This window comes from Cucurbita moschata, unplaced genomic scaffold (assembly GCF_002738365.1).
Source record: "Cucurbita moschata cultivar Rifu unplaced genomic scaffold, Cmos_1.0 Cmo_Scf00016, whole genome shotgun sequence".
NCBI lineage: Eukaryota > Viridiplantae > Streptophyta > Magnoliopsida > Cucurbitales > Cucurbitaceae > Cucurbita > Cucurbita moschata.
Genome location: NW_019268532.1, coordinates 3,461,277 through 3,483,448, shown reverse-complemented (window position 1 = coordinate 3,483,448; position 22,172 = coordinate 3,461,277). Strand labels below are relative to the sequence as shown.

Here is a 22,172-nt window from a genome sequence, read left to right as displayed (position 1 = left end):
AGAACGCTTCGTCAAGCTGTTCTCGAGTAAAATGATCATTCCCCGGGCATTCAAGTTTAAATTTCATATAAGATTTGAATGAACAAAACAAGGGGTAGGGAACCAGATCTCAATGATGAATACAGAAATTTAGACAATGAAATGAAAAACTAATGTATTCTCGAATACAAACGTGCATAATTCCGATCTCACGAACATGTAATAAGACGTACGAAGAAACGATATATACATTTACACCATTTATAGCATCACAATCATTTATGGGTAATGCATTGCAATCACTTTCTGTCCCTTTTTTAGAGTCAAATTGCTCAAGTCTTACTTCGGCAACATATTAAATAAAAAACACACTATTGCTTCATTCACAGTAAGATATAGAACCACAAGAAACGCAGCAACCAAAACACTATTCCTTCATTCACAGTAAGATATAGGACCACAAGAAATGCAGCAACGATGTTATATTATTCTTCCTCGAATCAAATAATATGTGGCGTCTCCACAAAAGCCACCAAAACGCTCGAGGTTTTCCCACAAACTCTTCGCAGATTGAGAGGAAGAAAAAGGAGGTACAGGTGAAAGAACAGATTACTTCTGGAAAGCGCCAAATTGGTATTGCTGACCCGAAAGTTGCGAAAAGAAATCATCTCCCATCGCCTGGGATCCCGTCCGACCAAGACCAGATCCTGCACCCATTGCTTGCCCCATGTGATAAGTAGGTGCAGGTCCTTTCACCAGCTCGTCTGAGAAATCGCTCAGTCCACCCATAACACCGACGTCTACCAGGGAAACCTTCTTGGCTGCAATGCAGACAAGCAAATGATGGGTTAAGGGAGCTATTGAAAGATGAAACAACCCAAAAGTGCCTTCAGAGAGTCAATGAAGTGATGATGAGGATATAATATTTTAAGAACAAATAAGATGATATTGCTTCTACCACAACGTAATATGCTCAATCAAGCACCAATCCTATTATAGCACATTTCTATTTCAGAGGTCCATCTTATTAGCACCAATCCTATTAAAATTCTGAAGATGGTATACTTTCTATTCCAGAATATTGTCTACGAAATGTCTCTTTAACTAGTAAAAGAAGGGAAAAAGAGAGAAATGAAAAAAGAAAGGCCAGTAAAAAGGATTGAGGCAGTCAAGATAGACTTACGAGCCGAGATATTAAGATCAATCAGTCCTCGACTTAGTGAATCTGCCCAAATCCCAGATTTGACCTGAAAAGTATTCTTCTTGGCTGAAGCTGATGAACTGTTGATAGATTTTCCATCTGGATTATTAGATGGGCAACTAACAGGATTTTGCGAAGGCTCTACTGATGACACTGGTTCAGAATGGGAAGAGGGTGCACCGAAAAGATCTGACCCATCAAAAGAGTTAAGTGGAAGAGCAGCAAAAGGATCCACAACTATACTGTTTGTTGCTGCGCTAGCAAAGTTGGTTTCTGTTTGCACAACTGGTCCTGGAGAGGCAAAAATGTCAACTGGTGCAGAAACTGAAGCAGGTTTTGAAGCTTTTATGTCTCTTGCTGCACCAGCAAAGTTCGTTTCTGTTTGGACAATCGGCTCAGAAGAGGCAAAAAAGTCGAATGTTGCAGAAAGTGACGCAGGTTGTGAAGCTTTACTGTCTCTTGCTGCACCGGCAAAGTTGGTGCCTGTTTGCACAACCGGCTCAGGAGAGCCAAAAAAGTCAACTGGTGTAGAAACTGAAGCAGGTTGTGAAGCAAATAGATCAACCTCAGCCTGGATAAAAGGTAAGAAATTTATTTTCAACGAAAAGCGAAAAAAAAAAAAAAAAAAAAAAAACCAAACATCAGAAAGAGGCACTTACGAACTCCACACACTTTCATGAATATAATATTTTGTTGAGATAATGAGTAGAAGCAAAGAGACCAAATCATTGTTAGAGCATCAAAATGGCCGTTGATAGATAAAAATACAAATAAGTAGTAATAGAGGAGGCTAAGCAAAACTGATAAGAGAAATACATATTTTTTCAGTCATTATTCAATTATTCATAAAGAAATACATACGAAGACAGCTCAAACAAAGTCTAGTTTGTGAGAAATGAGAATTTCTAGTAGATTAGCTTTCAATCACATATGTGAGAATGTCCTTGATGACCAAAATGCAAGTGCATCGAAGATGCATGACTTACCTCAAGCTAAATGCAATACTATTCTTGAATCAAAAGGTAAATCTCTAACTTGGCTAAATGCAAAACAGTGATTGCAGTAAACAAAATACAGGAGCATGTATTAATTGGGGAATTTAATAAAACCGCTAAAAATACTGAAGTATCCAGAACCTTTAGCGAGGAATTGGGTTCCTTTTCCATTGGCGGTGAAGCTGATACAAAAGTAGCATCTGCAAACAGATCTACCTCCGGAGAATCGCTGTCAGGCTTTCCAGGAGGAACAAGTGTTGGAGCATCCATGAGATCTCCAATTAAACTATCTTCAAAAAGATCCACTCCATTGGGGCTTGGTACAGCAGCTTCTGGCAAAAAGTTAATTCAGAATGGGAGAACTGTTGGAAAATAAATACATGCTATATATAATTTAGTAATGTGGTCAGCCATTGTTTCTTCCTTCTTCCTGTATTCAGTCAATAATAAATCACATCCGTGTGTGTGTTGCTACTTTAATTTGAAAAGAGCAGTGTTCCATAACGGAGAATAAGGAGACACTATTTCAGAAGACCTTCAAGCCAAAAGACATTTGCGGGACTTCATTTTAATACCAATGCTCATAGCATGCATCGCTGCCTTTTAGTGAGTTCGCTTTATTTTGAGTGTGGGTTTGAAGGCTTTTATTTCTTTGTGTAATCCTAGGCAAATATCATTGAGGTGGTTAGAAGTCAAGGAAACCATTGTCGTGGTTTCTTGATGTTGATTGTTAGCCTGAGTTTGAAGGTCATTTGTATACTCCATTATAGTAGAACTAGCAAGACTGGATGCAGTCTCGAGTTTGGGGCGACTGGTACACTTTCAGTGTTGTGTTCTCTTTTGTTATCCCCTTTACTTTGTGTTGTTATTTACTAACTTTGGTCACATGGAAGGGGAGTATAGTATTTCAGTCCTATTGGATTGCTCTCAATTATAGAGGTCTTAATACTCTTTCTCCCAACAACAATCACTCTCAAACTTTCTCCCCACTAGTTTTTGCAATTGTGACTTGTGGTTGGTCAAAGTTCTAAATCCAAAATATAATGGAGTAAGGGCATGTTTAGTCAATAGTTTAAGTAAAGTTTTGGTTTGTGAAGATTGAGTTGGAAATCTGGTCTAGTGTAATTTGTACTCAGATTGTCAAGAGAAACGGGCAGCATAAACCGAAGTTTACACAAAAAACTTTGTAGTCTGGTGCGTAACTTGTGTTGTGTATTTCATGGGATTAGAAAGATTGTAGCCCGGAAAGACGGATAAAGTAAGCCCAGGTACTAAATGTACGTTTGGTTTTTCAAACCTAGACTATACGAACTCACCCCCATGGGATAAACACGACCTAAAACCAACGTCAGATCTGTGAGGAAGAAGAAAGTGATTTTATCATATTTCACCTATTAGTTTTATAAAACTTCTTGCACCTTTTCTGATCCAATGTAACTTACAAGTAGTCTTGTACCAAAATTACCAAAATATACACAAATTGAAGGAAATGAGGAAGACATTTGTAAAGCACGATTTCAAACCCCTAGCACCTCTTTTACAACCTCTAGTTTACTCATTAGTTTCAAAATAACATTATTTTACTAATTAGCTTTCCTTTGGAAGTATAAAAAACTAAAAATTATTTGATACTCATTTAATACAACAAAACAATGGTAATCAATAAACATAATGGAAGAAATGTCATGGGAAATTTGAGACAAATAACCGTTGTAATTGAATTATTAAGAATAAATAAATAAAACCAATCAAAGTAGAAAAAAAATCTCATTTATAGTCCTATTTGTATATAGTATAGAATGTCCATCCACTGGCAAATGACCACTAAGCATTTAAGCTACAAAAGTAAACCACGTTCAAAATTAACACACCAGTTATCTTATTGCAATAAAACAAGCATAAACATTTCAAAATTCAAAACACTTACTTGTGGTGGTGGTGGTGGAATTCCCACGAGGATCAAAATCATCAAAATCTTCGTCAGAATTATTTGTTTGGGGACTAGAACTGAAGGAGACACCCTTATTTGCAGAGTCATTTGACTTTTTTGAGAACTTCGATGTTCCCGATGATGTTTTACTTTGATCCTTGCTGAAAGAGAATTCTCCATATTAGGAAGCAAGACAATATAGAAATATAGAGGCAATGCCTGTCTGTTTATATATGAGACACAATAATTTAAGACCAAACAACATGAAACTTCACAATGAATTCTCCAAAATTTAATAACTCCAACCATAGACGCAATAACTTCTGTTCAACTTCTCATTTTAAAAAGATTATCCACTGACACTTCTCCAGTAATATAATTCTTCAATATATCACAGAGTCCAAACGAAACCTAGCAAAAGAACCATGGCTCAAAGGAACAGATGTATTGTTTGTTTGCAGAACCTACTCCAAGAATGTACCATCGTATTCAGCAAATAGAATCAAGTAAAAAGGTAAATATTCTATAAGTACATACCTGCTGTTTTGTGCAGAACCCTTGCTATAATCCTGCTTAGTAGACCAATTTGACCTTTTAAAGTCATCCTGATCTTCTTTTTCCTTCCTAAATGAATCCCTGTCGCTGCTCCTATCACGAAATCTATCGCTTCTAAAGCTACTCTGACCTTGATAACTATCACTGCTAAAGCTACTGCTGCCATACGAGGCTGAGCCTGACTTGTAAGTGATCCCAGTAGATGAAAGTCCAAAGTACCTAAGAATGGACATGTACATTAGTTATTTTGAAAAATCAATTTGCATTTTGACTGAGGTCCCAGTGAACTTTTAAATCATCTCAACCAAAAAGCTTAAGTTGATGATAACAATAAATTTAATTATATCAATACTTGGAAACTCTCACTCACTTGAAAGCTTGAAAATTTGTAAAAGACATCCCAAGAGGAAATCAATATTAATTTGACAGAAAATGACATTATAAGGTTTGAATACAGAACCTCTTGCTTTGTTACATGTTAAATCATCAAACAATCCAAAAGATTAAGTTGACGGGTTATAATAAATGTAATTATGTCTACTTTTTTTTTATAAGATAAATATTTTATTTTATGTCAATACTTCTAACATTAACCAAAATGATGAGAATTTGGTACTGAAACAAGCAGAATTTGCATAAATAAACTCCTAGGCTTACTGTAGATCTTGTTTAATTGCCTACATCCACTAATTTAGTGTAGAAGAAAGTAATTATAAGGAGAGATAGCACACAAAATTCAGTCCTTGCAAAATATAGATGAATAGTCGATAATGGCTACACTTATCTTCATTTGGCTGATATGAGCATTCGAACATATTTAATATAACCGATCTCGCAGCATATCACCCTAACTCTAAGGACGGCTCCCAGATTAAAGCCCAAGCAAACTGGTATAGTCTGATGCTATAATTATGGGAATTGTTAATGTCATTTATTTACTACATGGTCAGAGGTTTTACCCTCCACCCCCTTTTATTATTTTAACGAAGGATCAATTAGTGTGAGGAGAAGCTCATAAATATAACTGTCTATTCGTAGGTAGTCAATCTAAAGAAAGAAAATAGAATCAGATTCCTTAAATATTCACTTACTTTTCACGATTTGCAGCAGCTTTATTTCTCACTTCTTGTATTTTATCTTTATCATTCAAAAGGGCAACAATAGTTTCAGCCTTCTTCCTGACATTTATCCCCATGTCCTTGCCACTTGGCTCAACATATTCAAAATTCGAGAGTGACTATCCAACAAAAATAAAACACACAAAAAAAAAATAAGACAGTCTCTAAAGAGCTGAACTGCACTGTAAAGCAAATTTTCAAAACATTCTTACAGATATCTGGAAAGTATGTTCAATAATGTCATCCACGGCACGTTCAGATCCATGCGACACCAAATATTCTATTACAGCCAAAGCCTGAAGAAGTTGACAGTGCCATTCATAAGCAAGAGTGATATTATTTGTCAGGTAATAAGATCATATTCAACTGGGAACAAATAAAACTTTACCTTGTAGACAAGACGCCAATTCTTACCAGTTTCACTCAATCTTGTCCAGAGAACACTCATAACCATCTGAGTTTCAGAACTGAACAATTAAAATCAACCGTGAAACAAAAATCAGTGCTTGATTGAAGAAGGAAAGAGCGGTATGGAATGAAAAGAGTTGTAACTTTACAATTTCTTTGTAGCTTGCGCTATTTCTGCCAGTGCGGATCCATGAGGACCCCATGGTTCATCATCTGTTGCATCTAGCACCTGTAGCAGTGATGACAACCAGTTATGAAATCACATTGAGAAGTTCAATCCTCCAACAATACAATATTAAATACTTCATCAGAGGTGGGTCTGCTCTGAAACTTAATCCATTGTATCTGAAAAGGCAAGCCCCTGAGGGCCATCCGGAACATGACCGATCGAATTGAAATATCCACTTAAATGGAAAACGGAGGAGTTCAAAAGAATGTGATTGCAGCATGGATTTGGACCACATGCCTAGTAATCGCCATTGTTGGAGTTGAATGCTACAATACTAAGCAACATCAATATTCCCAGAAATCCACCCAAATGATGCTGGAATCACATTCTTCAGAGAAGGGTGGAGCGGGATATTGATAATTGAACTAACGGCTCGAGAGTTTCTTAGATCTATTAACGGCAAGGGAGGAAGAACCCATAACAATAACGAGGTAAACATCTAAATCGAGATATCAGCGAAAAGAAAATGCATTATCCAAACCTTCTGTTCGATTTCCGGAACCTTCAAGACCTTCAAATTCACCTCCCTCTTTCTGTAATTAATAGATAGAATAAAAATGGAAACCACATCAAAAATCAAAGTTTAAAGCTAACAGAAGGTTAACTTCCATCTAGAGAACCAAATATATATAACCGGGGGAAAAGATTGGGTATCCAAATTGAATATGAACTAGTTCGAGCCTCACATTTCACGGACAGTTTGATCGAAAACCTTCATGAAATCCATGGCAGATCTGCGAAATCTATCACAAAATATTACAAAATTAAAACCAGAGAATACGAGAAATTGGAGAAAGATCTAGCAGTAGATCCAAACCGAAAACACAAAAGAAAAATTCAGAGAGCTGGAGCTAATATAGTTAACAGTAATCGATTCCGAAGAGAAAAGAGAAACAAACAAGAATTGATGTACCTAAGAGTAGCAGGGAAGCTTCAGATCCTGGGAAAGACGGAAATCAGAGGAGGAGTCCGCGATGATTGTTTCAACCTTCTTTACGTCTGTGATGGCGGAAGATAAAAGCCGAAAGAACAGAAGAGACAACGAAGCAATATTTCTTAGTTGAATTTGGTTTTTTAATTTTGAAATAAAATTTTGTATTTTACTTCCATCCTACACTTAATTTTTTTTAAAAAAAATCTAATACATCAATCAATACTTCATTTTAAATAAAAATAATAATTAATTAATATCCTCCGACTTCTAAAAAATATTAAAATATTTTTATCACTAGAAATGTCAGATCCTCCAACATCTTATATACCGATGTCGTTCGATATTTTAAATATTGATTAAAAATAAGTTATATATGCACACACGTGATAATTTAATGCAGGATTTATAATTGTCTCGTGTTCTATATTTTGAAACATGTAGCAACCTTAACATAAATCAATTAGTTAAGAATGTTGAGGAAAGTCCCACGTGCTAATTTAGGGAATGATCGTCTGTTTATAAAATGAGTATTATCTACCTGAGGCCTTTTACGGAAGCTCAAACCAAAGCCACGAGAGCTTATGCTCAAAGTGGACAATATCATACCATTGTGGAGAGTCGTGTTCAACTAACATGGTATTAGAGCTATGCCCTAAATTTAGCCATGTCAATAGAGTCCTCAAACGTCGTCGAACAAAGGATTTCAAAAGAAAGAGGAGGCGTACTTTGTTCGAGGAGAGATGTTGGATGAAAGTCTCACATCTGCTAATTTAGGGAACGATCGTGGGTTTATATTAAGGAATACTCTCTCTATTGGTATGAGGCATTTTGGGAAGCCGAACGCAAAGTCATGAGAGCTTATGCTCAAAGTGGACCATATCATACAACTCTAGAGAGTCGTGTTCAACTAACAAAGAATAATACAATCATTAGCTTTCAGGGATGTTAAACCCTAACATTTAGTGTTGTTTTATCTGATTCAATAGCTAGATCAGTCCTAAATGATTCCTTAGCACTCAGTTTGCTTCTTTCATTGTTGTTAGAATATTGACCTTGGTATCTGTTACTTAGTCTCTCCTCTAGTCTATCGAGAATTGTTGGGAGAAAATCTCACATTAGCCAGCTTGATGATCAAGAGTTTATACATGAACGGTCGTGTTTCTAACATAGTATTAAAGTCATGTCTTTAACTTAATCATGTCAATAGAGTCCTTCCAAAGTCGAACAAAGAAGTTGTGAACCTCGAAGGTGTAGCCAAAATGGTGTACTTTGTTCGAGGGCTCTAGAGGGGGTCGAGCCTCGATTAGGAAAGAGGTTATTAGAATGCTCCATACGATAAGAGATATGTATTTGTTATGTGTTTGTTAGAGACATAATTTACCATTTTTCTCCTTAAAAAACATGCTGCAGATCATGTCGGGTGAGAAGTCACAGCCCCAATCTTCCATTAAACCCCATTCATCTCTACCATAACCACTGCCGCCGGGAACCATGTCGGAGAAGCTTGAAGGGGAGACATTAGGAGTCTGAAACTGAGCAACAGAGTCAAAACCAGCAGAGTTTGAGATTGTTTGTGGCAGTGAGGTCTCGGTGCTGCTCATGGTTTGGAGCTTGGTTTTGCCTGCTGCAACTAACAGCTTCTTCTTCTTCTTCAGTTTAGTATTCCAATGGTTTTTCACATCATTGTCTGTTCTACCAGGGAGCTGAGAGGCTATGCTAGACCATCTGACCCACAACACAACAATCAACAATTATCGCCTTGAAACTTTAACTAAACAATACGATCGAAGTTTTTAAAACGCGTCTGTTATAGAGAGGTAACACGTCTGTTATGGAGAGATTTACACACCCTTATGAATGCTTCGTTCTCCTCTCCAACCGATGTGGATCTCACAATCCAGCCCTGACGCATTTGTTAGGGAGAGGTTTCTACACCCTTGTAAAGAATGCTTCGTTCTCCTCCCCAACCAATGTCGATCTCACAATCCACACTCTTTCGGGGCCTAGCTCCTTGCTGGCACACTGCCTAGTGTGTATCCTCCTTCGAGGCTCAGCCTCCTCACTGGCACATCGCCCGATGTCAGATACTATTTGTAACACTCGAGCTCACTGCTAACCGATATTGTCCTTTTTGGACTTTCCCTTTCAGCTTTCTCTCAAGATTTTTAAAACACGTCTCCTAGGGATAAAGAGCGGTTTCCACACCCTTATAAACAATGTTTCGTTCTCCTCCCCAACCGATGTAGATCTCACAATCCGCCCCCTTTGGAGCCCATCTCCTTGCTGGCACACCACCTAGTATCCACCCTCTTCAGGGTTCAGCCTCCTCACTAGCACATCACTCGGTGTCTGGCTCTGATACCATTGTAACACCCAAGTCCACCGCTGACACATATTATCCTCTTTGGACTTTTCCTTTCAGGCTTTTCCTCAAAGTTTTAAAACATGTCTGCTACATAGAGGATTCCACACCCTTATAAAAAATGTTTTGTTCTCCTCCCCAACCGACGTGGATCTTAAAATCCACACCCTTTCAGGACCCAACTTTGGCACACCGCCTAATGTCTACCCCTTTCGAGGCTCAGACTCCTCGTTGGCACATCACCCAAGCTTTCCCTCAAAGTTTTAAAAGCCTAAGAGAGGTTTCCACACCCTTATAAATAACGTTTCGTTCTCCTCCCCAACCGCGAGGTGAGATCTCGCATAAAAAATCTTAATTCCGAACTCTTGTTTCAGAAGAACATCGAAAATTTCAGATTCTAAAGAGAAAAACAAACATATCTATATAGATTCAGGGCTGAAAAAACTACCAAACTTGCCTGCTTCCATATTGATTATAGAGATTAAAGATGAGATTGTCTTCATCCTCTGTAAAGTCTCCATGCTTGATGTTGGGTCTAAGATAGTTTAGCCACCGTAACCTGCAGCTCTTGCCACATCTCTTTAGCCCTGCAGTTTATAATACATAACAGAGAGATATCAAACATAAATGGTGGTAATTCAAGTTGGAAACAAGAAAGAGAGTTCACCAGCTTTTGTGGGCAGAGCAATCCAGGTGCCTGCAGTGCCATGAGTTTCCACATAGAGTTTGAGAGTGGCATCCTCATCAGGGGACCAAGGACCTTTCTTTACATTGGCTTTGTCACAACATGGAGCTCTTCCCATGGCTGCTTGCTTCTTCACCCTATCTCACCCCCCAAGGTTGAATGGGAGAGGGGTTTGCTGCTAATGCTTCTAAAGCTGGCTCAATTACAAAATCATCAATGGCCACAAATCAAGTGTGTTTAAGATAATTCATTATCATTTATCATTTCTATAAAGGTGTGGAAACTTCTCTCAAGTAAAAGCATTTTAAAAATTTTGAAGGGAAGCTCGAAAGAAAAAGTCTAAAGAAGATAATACCTGCTAACGGTGGACTTGGGTCATTACAAGTGGTATCAGAGCCGGACATCGAGTGATGTGTCAATGAGGAATCTGAGCCCCGAAGGAGATAGACATTAAGCGGTGTATTAGCAAGGATGCTAGGTCTTGAAGGGGGGTGGATTAGGGGGTCTCACATTGATTATAAAAGGGAACGAGTACCAACGAGGACGCTGGGCTCTGAAGTGGAAGTGAATTGTGAGATCTTATATCGGTTGGGGAGGAGAACGAAGTATTCTTTAAAAGGGTGTGGAAACTTCTCACTACCAGACACATTTTAAAAATCTGGAGGGAAAACTCGAAACAAAGTCTAAAGAGAACAATATTTGCTAGCGGTGGATTTGGGTCGTTACAAATGGTACCAAACCCAGACACTGATGTGTCAGCGAGAAATCTGAGCCCCAAAGGGGGTAACCATTAGGCAGTGTGCCAACAAGGAGCTGGCCCCAGAGGGGAGAATGAAGCTTTCTTTACAAGGGTGTGAAAACTGCTCCCTAGCAGACGCGTTTTTAAAACCTTGAGAGAAACCTCAAAGTAGACAATATTTGCCAGTGGTGGACTTGGATTATTACAAATTGTATCAGAGCCAGACACTCGGCGATGTGCCAACAAGGATGCTGAACCTTGAAGGGGGTGGACACGAGGCGGTGTGAGGTGGATTGGGGGTCCCACATCGATAGTAGAAAGGAAGAAGTGTCAACGAGAACGCTAGGTCTTAAAGGGAGGTGGATTGTGAGATCCCACGTCGGAAGTGCCAAATATCGGGACTTGGACCTATTTCGACACTAGTTTTTGTCCGAAGACGAGGAAAGTTCCAAGTTTTCTCACAAGTAACAATGAAGCATATGAATGTGAAATAGCATATGGGTCCACTCTATAATGATATTCCCTCACAAAATGGCTCAATTTCAGTGCTTTTTTCCTCGAATCCAAATTTGGGATTCAATTATGTGCACTACTTACTTTACAAGGAAATGATATCAAAACCATACTCTATTCTTCTCACAACATCTCACATGCTATGCTTTAGCTCATCCCATAATGGGAGACTCTTAAAGAATCTTTGCTTGTTTTCTAACCTATTTGGTTAAAGTTCGAAAAGAGGGCTAGAGGGTCGTAAACCGACGAGGCTAGAGACCAGAATTAGTAAGTCTTTCCCCTTATAAAATGTTTTGAAATTAGCATCGAATGATACACGTGATTTGAACTTTTTTACGTCAGAAGTCCACTAATTATGTTCGAACTCAATTTAATATGTTTTAGATCAACTTGAACATAGTACAATTGATTGAGACATATACTATCATCCAAAAGATGGTAGGCGCGTGTAAGCTATATTCCACGTGCTGAACTCAAACACAAAATTTATATATTTTAGATGGCGTTTATTAACTATTTGGTTTTTTAAAAATCGATCCTAGAGATGATGAGAAAATAAACATAATTTCTAACCACCAAGACGATAGAGTTTTTTTTCTTTTTTTTTTGTCGAAAATAATAATAATAAAAAATATATTTGTTCGCTCTAAACTCGAGACCACTTCTAATTTTATTTAAATGTAGATTTCACGATATTGGAGATTACAAATGACCCTTATAATCACGCTATAAATCACCGAGTTCTAAGCACTACAATGAGAAATACATAGGATAAACAAAAAATAAGTTTTTCGAGTTTTAGTCACATCTAAAAATAACGTAAAAGAAATGGTTAAACCGAATGATATCATTAAGTCGACTTCCTCGACTCGATTTTAGCTTGTTTTGACCATTCTAGACTGTTTTGACGTCACTACTTATGTAATTAAGGTAGAAAAATGTTAGTATAGCTATTGTATTGGAAAATTATAATATTTAACACTGTTTAGGGTACTTAAGTTATATCGACTCCATAACTAGACTTTAAACTCGATTTTCTAAATGAATGGAATATCTTAGGTGAAATTGAATTTTCGTTGACCTGAACCTAGAACGGCAAGTTAAGATGAGCTTAGGAGGACTACGTTAAGCCTGAAATTGTAAGCTAACGTACTGTTAGAACATCAACGAGGTAGCTTGAACGAAATTGTTTTAATGCACGAATAACATGTATCTTGTGACCCTATTTACGTATTATTATTTATGCTATGATATTTAAATGAACTATATGATGAACGTATTTCCTTTTATACATACATCTGGTGAAGAAATTATGTCACGATTGTTGGATAATGAAAGTCTCACACCTGCTAATTTAGGGAATGATCATAGGTTTATAATCAAGGAATACAACGGTGTGAGGCCTTTTAGGGAAGCTCAGATCAAAGTCATGAGAGCTTATGTTCAAAGTGGACAATATCATACCATTGCGAAGAGTTGTATTTGTCTAACATGGTATCAAATCCTCAAATGTCGGGACTATCGTACCATTGTGAACAGTTGTGTTTCTCTAACATGGTATCAAATCCTCAAATGTCGAACGATATTATTGACGTTCTTTTTTTAACGGTGGGAGCATACCTAACCCACAATCAGACCTAGAGGTACAATAACGATCTCACCGAGTTGGGTTCTATCCATTGTGAATTAAAACAAATTTATTGATTCCCTTTGAGTTTCTTTACAAATAGGGAAAATTATGGAATCATTCACTTTCTCCACGTATTAACATCAAACCCATTTACAGAAATTAGCATAAAAGAAACAACAAAACGATTCGTTTCACAGAAAACTGGATAATGTAAGAATTGGAATCCATGGCGACGGCGGCGGCGGCTTCTTCTTCATTCTGAAATTAGCTTTGAGATCCGGCCGATATCAGTGGCCGGATTCTGTCCACCGAATTCTCTCTCATTAATTTGGCGTACATTTGGGCACGGAGGTTTCTTCCAGATTCCACTCTCTCCATTGCCGGTTCTTCTTCGAAAGTTCTGTCCCACAGATCGAACCCGCCGGAGTTCCGCCGGGGGCTTGAATCGAAGCCGGAGACGGCTGGGTTTTTCTTTGATTTGTCAAGCTGGAGATTGTGCATCAGTGGGACTAATCTGCTGAACGATTCGCCGCCGGTGGTTACAGGGCTGATCGGAGACATTGGAGGCGAATCCGGCGAGATTAGGATCGACGTCGGCGATGTTACAGCAGAGGCGATTTCCTTAGCCGCCCGTGGAGACATGAGGCTCTGTTTCGCCGGAATCCGGAGTTGCTCCAACGTATGGGCGAAGAAACAGACTCGCCGCCGGCAGGCGATTCCGTCACGGCACGGCTGAGTCCGGTACCGGTCTGGGTGGAGCCAAATTTCGAATGTACCATGAGCGAACTCACAGGCGTCCCCTTTCTTACAACACCCATGGCGTAAAGCAGGGCATTCAGTACCAGAATAGTTGAACTTCCTCGGATCACGGCGGCGAGCCTTCTCGCCGACGTGAGCGTACGGACATTTAGTCCAATCGTGGGACCTCCCACGTGCGCACGAGCGAACTTTGAACTCGTACATACGAAAATCGTCGCAGGTGAACGCGTCCACCGCCGCCGGCAGTTCCTGTTCCTCCCAGAATGACGAATCGAACTCCATGACCGCTCTCGTGGGCGAATCGAGCGGCGACACGTGACCGGCAGTGAGATAGGAGGAGATTGCGGCGGCGGTGGGATCGTCGAGGGAGTCCCAGGATGAAAAATGGGCGGATGGATTGAGAAGCATTGATTCAGTGATCATAATGAATTGAATTGTGTGAGAGAAACGCCGTGGGGAGGGATTTTAAAGACGGAAATTCGACTGGAAACTGCCAGATTTTTCTTTTGTTCCGGCGGAGCGCGGAAGAGACGGTGGTGGCTCTTTCAACCGTGGTCGTTTACTCAACGAACTCGCTCTGTTTTATCCCGTTAAATATCTAGCAAATCCCGGGGTGTGCTACTCTGTTCCCATGTCCATTGTCATCCCCTGCACCTCCTTGTTTTTATTTTTATTTTTCCTTTTTCCCTCTCTTGGCTTCTAATTTAAGATTGCATTATTTGTACTTTTTCTTTAATTATTAAATTATGGGTTTGACTTTTTGGTCTCCCTTCAAATATTTATAATTATCGTCTTAATTTCATATCTAATAAATCTTCGTTTTTTTATTTAATTGTAAAAATTATTTAAAATTACTACATTAGGTAAATAAATATTTATATAAGGTAATTAATATACTTACAAATGTTCAAATAAAATAATTTGAAAAACTCTCTAAATATAGAAACTTTTTAGTTAATATTAAATTAATTAATTTAATTTTGTTTTTTTTAGTTTTAACCATAATTATATTTAGTTTTGCATGAGATAAAATTTTATAATTTAATCGTTTAAAATTTGATTTTAAATTTACCGTGACAGAGATTAAATAATATTGATTTTTAAAATAATTGTTAGTGTCTAAGGAGCGAGAGCGGAGTTCAATTATTAATATTAAAATAATAATAATAATAAATAAATACGTAATTATGAAGGGTGATTTAAAGTATGTTGGGTGTGTAGGTGGACAAAAATATTGGGAGGTTATAATGAGAGTGGATTTTATGGGACAAGTATGTGAAGGACGTGGACAAATATCATCAAACTCACATGCTTGAGGGACACTTGGAGGCTTAGGTGGACAATAATTTTTTAAAAATTATTTTAGGATTTCCCTAAAAGGCAAAAATAAAAAAATAAAAACAAGGAGATTGCTTCTATTATCCACGTGGGCGAAGATGATGAGGTGGGCTTGGATATTTGTCCACGTGGTGGCTGTTACTTGGCGGTGATGGGTTGGTGCTCCACATGATTCTTGGCTTTCTCAAATCAACTATTATCCACGTGGCACACTTGATATTTCTCCAGCTTTGTTATTCCTCGAGATTCTCATGATCATGACCGTTGACCATACCGTTTGTTTTTTATTTAAATATTAAAAATAAAATGTTTTAAATTTTGGAGGTCGATTTTATCCGTGACGACAGACTTGCGTGGCAATGCCTAGAGGGTTATCCACAACTAGGTTCCACGTGGCTGGTTTTTTTATGGCGGATTGGCCTAGTACAATTTTATATATAATAAATATATTAAATTAATAAAAATATTTTTTAAAAATAATAGTATCTTTAAATTTAATTTTTTTAATATCTTTAAATTAAAAAAAAAATAATATCATTATCTTTTAAAAAATATTATTAAACTTTTAAAACAATTTTAAAAATACATTTAACTTTTTGAAAATGTCTTAAAAATACTCTTAATTTTTTTTTTTAAATTTTGTTAATAACCTCGACCATTTTTTAAAACTTCAAAAACATTTAAAGCTATTTAAAAAAATTTAAAAATATTCTTACCTTTAATATCAGGAGTTTTTTTTTTTTTTTTTAATCTGACAGTAAAAATTTTAATTTTTTTATTTTTTTTAAGTGAGAGTGTGATGCTACTTTCCAAAGGGAAGAATATCTACAAAACTTTTTTAAATTTAATGATATTTTTAAAATAAAATACGGAAGGAAAACATAATTTTAGATTTTTTTTTTAATTTAAGAGAATTATAGAGAATTTTAAAATTTTAGAAACATTTTTTTGGTAAATTATATTGTTTAAAGTTATTTTATTAATTATTTTAAAGTTGAGTCTAAATTATTATTATTTTAAAGTTTTAATGATAAAACTTCTCAATTTTAAATATATAAATTAATTTTATTGAAAACAATATTCCACTCATTAATGTTCTCTTTTATTTAGTGGATAAGCTCGACATTACTTTCAAAATGAAGTTTTATTCTATACGTTTAACGCGTTTAGATGCTTAATTAAGAATAATTATTTTATGAGTAAAATTAATTTGACGAAATGCTTAGCTTAATATTGTAGGTAGAATTTTAAAATCAAAAGCATTAAATTTTGGGTTTATTGAATAGGGTTGTGAGTTCGTATGGTGGTTAATTTGGATGAGATAAGTTCATACAATTTTAGAGTTAAAATTGTTAAATTAAATGCTTTTGTGTTTATTTTTGGATGCAACAATAATGAGTAAAGATGAAAAAGATGCAATAATAATGGTTGGATATTTTGACATGACATTCCATTTTTATCCTTTGCATTCATATGTAATAGGCCAAAATGAACAATATATGCTAGCGGCAGGCTTGGGCGGTTACAAATGGTATTAGAGTTAGATACTGGGTGGTGTGCTAGTGAAAACGTTGGACCCCCAAGGGGAAGATTATGAGACCCCACATCGGTTGGTGTGACGGCCCAGATCCACCGCTAGCAGATATTGTTCTCTTTGGGCTTTCCCGTTCGGACTTCCCCTTAAGAGTTTAAAACGTGTTTGTTAGGGGAAGGTTTTCACACACTTATAAATTGTGGTTTGTTTTCCTCCCCAACCAATGTGGGACATCACAATCCACCCCCCTTCGGGGCAATGACACTCTTTCATTCCTCCAATCGATGTGGGACCGCCCCCAAATCTACTTCATTTGGGGCCCAACGTCCTTACTGGCATACCGCCTCGTGTCTACCCTCTCCCCCACCCCCTCGGGGAACAACGAGAAGGTTGGCACATCGTCCAGTGACTGTCTCTGATACCATTTGTAACAGCTCAGATCCACCGTGAGCAGATATTATCCTCTTTGGACTTTTCCCTTTCGGGCTTCTCCTCAAGGCTTTAAAACGCGTATGCTAGGGAAAGGTTTCCACACCCTTATAAATGGTGGTTTGTTCTCCTCTCCAACCAATGTGAGACATCACAGTTGGAGAGGGGAACGAACCATTTCTTATAAGGGTGTGAAAATCTATACCTATGAAACATGTTCTATGATATGTAACGAGTCAAAACGAATAATATCTTATGAATTAGCTTGTGAAACAATTTTGGGTTGGTTTGGGTTAGGGCGGCGTGAACTATGCAATTTTCCAGGTGAGTTCAGCAGCCCAACGGCCCAACCAAGAATTGACGTCCAAAATACAATTTAAGTAGAAGTATGGATGGGGCCAGAGAGAGGAGCATCACATCACATCACATCACATCAGACATCACATCTCTGGTGGCAGCAGCAGTCAGGCTACTGGAGTTACTGCATTGCCTTCACAGTTCTTCATCGATCTATAGACACAAATGATGGGAGTAACTATACTTTATATAGTGTATATATCTATTTAATATCTTAATATAAGATAAATATTTAGATATTTACTTTTTTTACTGTGTCTATCTATCAATTTATTATTCTTTTCGATCATTTATTTAATTATAAATAGATAATTTTTGGTGTGTGGTTTCTACTGATATTCTCATCCAACTATTTAAGCTAGGTGGAGCTTTGGCCGGTTCATTTTGATTTTTTCGAGATTTGGAACGTTTTTTTTTCGAACCCTTCCAAATTCAAATTCATGAGTTTTTTTTTTCTTTTAGTTTTTCATATTGATTTTGTTTAATTTTACAATTTACTATTATTATTATCCTATTATCATTTATTCCACTATACATCATATTTGAATTTTGAGCTATAATACATATAATTAAAATTTTATATAATTTTATTATAATTATTGATGAATAAACCCATGAGAATTAAATTAAAATAGTATAAAATTTATAAATATCTCATTTAATATAATTTACTCTATCATATACAATAATTACCACTTAAATTTTATATAATTTACTAAAATCATTTATTTGAAGATAATTATTAGGAATTATTACAAAATAAACTAAAAATACATCAATAAAAAATTAGTGTAATTATAAAATATAATATGTAATATTACAAACGACAATATTTTTGAAATAAAGTTAAATATTAATTAATAAATGGAAAATGGGAGGAGGAATTAAGTGACGCAGGTGTTACATAATATTGTTAATATTATAATAATTAATAAACAGTTATTTATATTTTGAAACTAATTTGGTGTTTTTATTTGACATGACACCAACACCAACCTCATGCTTGCTCCATCTATATTATATAAAGCTGCCTCTGCATTCCGGACTATACTCCAATAATTTAACCTAATTTTGTTACACGACGAACATGGTAGATATTATTTATTTTAATTGGCATAAACTTTCATCGTTAGAAGGTTCAATTTATTTGTGAGACTCGACCTCGTGGAAAAGGAGCAGAAACATTGTTTATCCATTAGATAAATAGAATTAGAGACGAGATTATATTCTTTGTTCCTGTCCAATTCTCCACTCTGCTCGTTTAATATAAATATATTTTTAATATATGTTTTTGACTATATTAAATAAATAAAATAGTTAATTTTGAGACGTGGGTAGAAAAATTTGCTTATGTTTTACCATTTTTTCTAATAAAAATTATATTGAAAAAATAAAAACTATTTTTAAAATAATAATAAATTGGAAAAAATTATCGGCCGGTGCAAATTCTTTATGGGTATTCTCTACCGTGATCTCTACAAAAATAAGTGAAAAATTTCGTGAGGATGGAGACGGGAATGTCTTCCCTATACCCATGGATCGGTTGGTATAATTTGGGTTAAAATACAATGTTCACATCCGATATGAACAGACTGTCTCTCAACATTTTGAACTCATCTCACGTATCATTTTAATGAGTGAATAACCCAACCCTTAAAACATACTACACCTCTACCGGGTTACAATTAAATATATTATTCTCTTGTCACATCATTTGAAATTATTTATATTATTTATTTATAAAATAAATATGAGCTTGATATTTGAAAAAGAAAAAAAGAAAAAAAAAAGTGTGAATAAAGGGGAAAGGATTCCAAAGTTACCTGATTAGACATAACAATAGCGAGTGAATAATGAACGGTCTTCGGTGTGCTTATTCTTGTTCATAATTAAAGAATAAACGCATGATTAGTAGGAACGCGTACATTATGATGTGATTATATTGTATTATGTACACCATGATACTATGTGCACTCTCTTCCCTTCGTGGTATAAAGGCAATGTGGTGTACGTTAGTCAGAGGCTAGGTCTAGGGAGTACGTATACGAGCTCACTTGATGGTTTATGTGCGTATGTGTGGACCATGTGTAGAGAAATACTATACATACAATTCTTCTCGAACCAGAAGTTGAGACCAAGGGCATGAAATGATAAGTCTCAAATATGATTGTATGTGATTGCATTTTCTGACACTAGTAGTGAGATTCTTTACCGAGTATTTCTTAAAGTACTCAAATCATGTGCTACTTTTACTTTTCAGGTAAAAGCAAGACATATCTGCATAGATGACGACGTCATGGTGATAGTCATGAGACTGAAGTTAGGGTAGATACATTTTCACCATATTAGTAACTCTTAGATTAAGTTAGGGAATTGTTTTACTTTCTACCTTGTTTTTATTTAAATTTCATGTTGTTGTTGTTTCTACCGTAATCGTTTAACAATTTTATTATTAATATATAAATTCAGGACATTGTTTTAAATGTTTTTTTTTTCTTTTCAGTTTCGTAATTAAGTCATGCATGTAATAGCAGTTTTATTTCGGTAGTAAACAGAAGGTTACATATGCATTCCTTTTATAAGTTGAAAAATAATTCTTCTAGCAAACTTTGTCTTCAAAGTCATGTTTTCTCATAAAATTATTAGAAGGTCATAGAATTGTTCCAAGTTAAATACTTACCCTTGCCTTCAACAAGCCTATCTTTGTCTCTCTTGTCTATTCAATGTCTCTATCTTGCTTGTGTCTCAACTTGTCTTCAATGCCCACTTCGTGTGGTGTGTTAGATGATGCACCGTTCTCCTCGTTCGCATCATGACACTCGTCTAGGCCCTCGCGCGGTCAGATGGGCGCCACTTGAAGGTCGCCGCTTCTCTTATCGCAATATGAAGGTCACAACCTACTCTCTTCGTAGTTAGGTTGTGACATTTTTCCCCACTTAAACTACTCATCGTCCTCGATAACTTACTTATGGGCACAACCATTGTTAGGTTGTGACATTTCAACAGTAAAATTTAAATGACTAAATCACTAAAAGAAAAGGTACGTATGGTTGAAATAGACAGTAACTATAAATTATTCTAAGTATTTCTTAACCGTCGTGTCCTTAGGAGTCAATGTTTTGTCTTTCTTCGGTCCCTTTCAACATTAGGTGCAGCCCTCATTTAAGAACTTCAGCCTTTTCCTCCCCCTCCCATCAATTTGCCCTTTTCTTTTCACTGTTTACCCTTCAAATTTGTACCTTTTCTTCTTAGCAATACCAAGGGATGAAAAGAATAAAAGATAGAAAGATAATGAGATAAAGTCCATATAAAACTCAAACCATATCCATTCAATTTGCATAAAGAACCATATTACAAAAATGTGATCCATATGTTTTACGAACATAATCTTGATTGGCCAATCGTTATCGTAAATTTTACTCAAAGATTGATTGATTTACTAGTGAAAGAATCTAATAATTAGTTTTGCAGTATACGGCATGGACTATTAATCGGTAGTATGAAGTATTTTTGTACCAATAGGTGCTGACCCTATCGATTCTTTTGAGTTTTGGACTAGCAACCGTACTCTCAAGTAGAGTGCTTCACACCATACCCCGACATTAGTAGGGACCCAGAAAGCTATCCCTGCTTTTCGTATTTCACGTCATGAAATTTCTCTCCAAAATTAGTGAATTTTAATGTCATAATCTTAAAAAAAAAATCCATTTTGGTTAGCAATTATAGAGAGGAGGCATGCATGCATGCATCTACATACATCCATCCATCCATACACATACATTAAGAGGTGTCCAATCTTTCAACATCATCACACTTTTTATATATTATTCGAAGGAAAAAAAGAAAACGTCTTGTCCAGCACTTAAGTCGCCGGAGACATCGCCGTCGCCGTCGTCCTTGTCTCTCTCTCTAGCTACACCATAGTAGCCAAAAAAACAACCTAGAAATTTCCGAAATCAGCTCGTTTCAGTTCAGTTCCCTTCAAAACTAAAATTTGATACAAACCCATCTTTTAAAATAAAAAACCCATTTCAAAAATTAAAAAAAAAAAACAATCTTTTTGGCTCTGTTCTTTGGAAATTGACTGCTAGCTTTTTCCCATTACTTCACTGTTTAATTATTCCCCCACTTTAGGGTTTTGTAATAATTCCATTTTCCTTTCTCTCTCTTCTGTTACTCAGTTATTTTTGTTCTTTTAATGGAAGATCAGTACAACCCTAATTTTCATTATCATCATCATCAAGAACAGCAACAACAAGTTCATGATTTTCAAATAAGTAGCGGTGGGAGTAAGGATATTGATGTTATGAAGGCCAAAATCATCTCCCACTCTCAATTCTCTAATCTCCTCCAAGCTTTCTTGGATTGCAAAAAGGTTGACTTGGGTCACTTTAAAATTTTGAAATTATGAGATGAGCTAATTAAAGGCAGGGTTTTTTTTTTTTTTTTTTTTTTTTTTTTTTTTTTTTTTTTTTTT

At 36.2% G+C, this 22,172-nt stretch overlaps 4 protein-coding genes across 8 annotated transcripts in view; 1 reads left to right on the top strand and 3 right to left on the bottom strand.

The window, feature by feature from the left end:
* Positions 1-245: 245 nt before the first annotated feature.
* LOC111454124 (clathrin interactor EPSIN 1-like) lies at positions 246-7,492 on the bottom strand. 3 transcript variants are annotated; one of them, XM_023095451.1, is made up of 12 exons: positions 7,329-7,492; positions 7,102-7,158; positions 6,897-6,948; positions 6,336-6,415; positions 6,167-6,245; positions 5,991-6,074; positions 5,752-5,897; positions 4,643-4,879; positions 4,103-4,266; positions 2,317-2,507; positions 1,163-1,751; positions 246-800 (listed from the first exon to the last, which is right to left on the bottom strand). In XM_023095451.1, exons 2-12 carry the CDS (start codon positions 7,140-7,142, stop codon positions 589-591), a joined length of 1,875 nt encoding a protein of 624 aa, XP_022951219.1. In that variant the 5' UTR covers positions 7,143-7,158; positions 7,329-7,492; the 3' UTR covers positions 246-588. The 3 variants fall into 3 exon arrangements, with proteins under 3 accessions (XP_022951219.1, XP_022951221.1, XP_022951220.1); XM_023095453.1 differs by having other exon boundaries at positions 2,317-2,504; XM_023095452.1 differs by having other exon boundaries at positions 7,102-7,149; positions 7,329-7,478.
* Positions 7,493-8,508: 1,016 nt separating this feature from the next.
* Positions 8,509-10,592, bottom strand: LOC111454127 (transcription factor MYB36-like). Its single transcript, XM_023095455.1, has 3 exons — positions 10,379-10,592; positions 10,169-10,298; positions 8,509-9,074 (listed from the first exon to the last, which is right to left on the bottom strand). Exons 1-3 carry the CDS (start codon positions 10,512-10,514, stop codon positions 8,714-8,716), a joined length of 627 nt encoding a protein of 208 aa, XP_022951223.1. The 5' UTR covers positions 10,515-10,592; the 3' UTR covers positions 8,509-8,713.
* Positions 10,593-13,326: 2,734 nt separating this feature from the next.
* Positions 13,327-14,707, bottom strand: LOC111454027 (zinc finger CCCH domain-containing protein 20-like). The gene has a single exon (XM_023095298.1). It carries the CDS (start codon positions 14,458-14,460, stop codon positions 13,543-13,545), a length of 918 nt encoding a protein of 305 aa, XP_022951066.1. The 5' UTR covers positions 14,461-14,707; the 3' UTR covers positions 13,327-13,542.
* Positions 14,708-21,817: 7,110 nt separating this feature from the next.
* The window catches only part of LOC111453978 (homeobox protein knotted-1-like 2), a 5,766-nt gene continuing 5,411 nt past the window's right edge, over positions 21,818-22,172 (top strand). For all 3 annotated transcript variants that reach the window (XR_002712337.1, XR_002712338.1, XM_023095234.1), the window contains exon 1: positions 21,818-22,070. Coding sequence is in view for 1 of the 3 variants with exons in the window: in XM_023095234.1 (XP_022951002.1) it covers positions 21,894-22,070 (177 nt within the window). In the remaining 2 variants the exon portion in view is untranslated. The remainder of the gene's footprint in view (positions 22,071-22,172) is intronic.

What these genes read in the sequence shown, in the direction of transcription:
- LOC111454124 (XM_023095451.1), bottom strand. Translation starts at nt 7,142, where the DNA reads ATGGATTTCATGAAGGTTTTCGATCAAACTGTCCGTGAAAT. An exon ending in ATTGGCGTCTTGTCTACAAG is followed by an intron (nt 6,075 to 6,166) that starts GTAAAGTTTTAT and finishes CAACTTCTTCAG; the next exon opens with GCTTTGGCTGTAATAGAATA. An exon ending in AACATACTTTCCAGATATCT is followed by an intron (nt 5,898 to 5,990) that starts GTAAGAATGTTT and finishes TTTGTTGGATAG; the next exon opens with TCACTCTCGAATTTTGAATA.
- LOC111454127 (XM_023095455.1), bottom strand. Translation starts at nt 10,514, where the DNA reads ATGGGAAGAGCTCCATGTTGTGACAAAGCCAATGTAAAGAAAGGTCCT. An exon ending in TGCTCTGCCCACAAAAGCTG is followed by an intron (nt 10,299 to 10,378) that starts GTGAACTCTCTT and finishes TATAAACTGCAG; the next exon opens with GGCTAAAGAGATGTGGCAAG. An exon ending in TATAATCAATATGGAAGCAG is followed by an intron (nt 9,075 to 10,168) that starts GCAAGTTTGGTA and finishes GTTGTGGGTCAG; the next exon opens with ATGGTCTAGCATAGCCTCTC.
- LOC111454027 (XM_023095298.1), bottom strand. Translation starts at nt 14,460, where the DNA reads ATGATCACTGAATCAATGCTTCTCAATCCATCCGCCCATTTTTCATCC.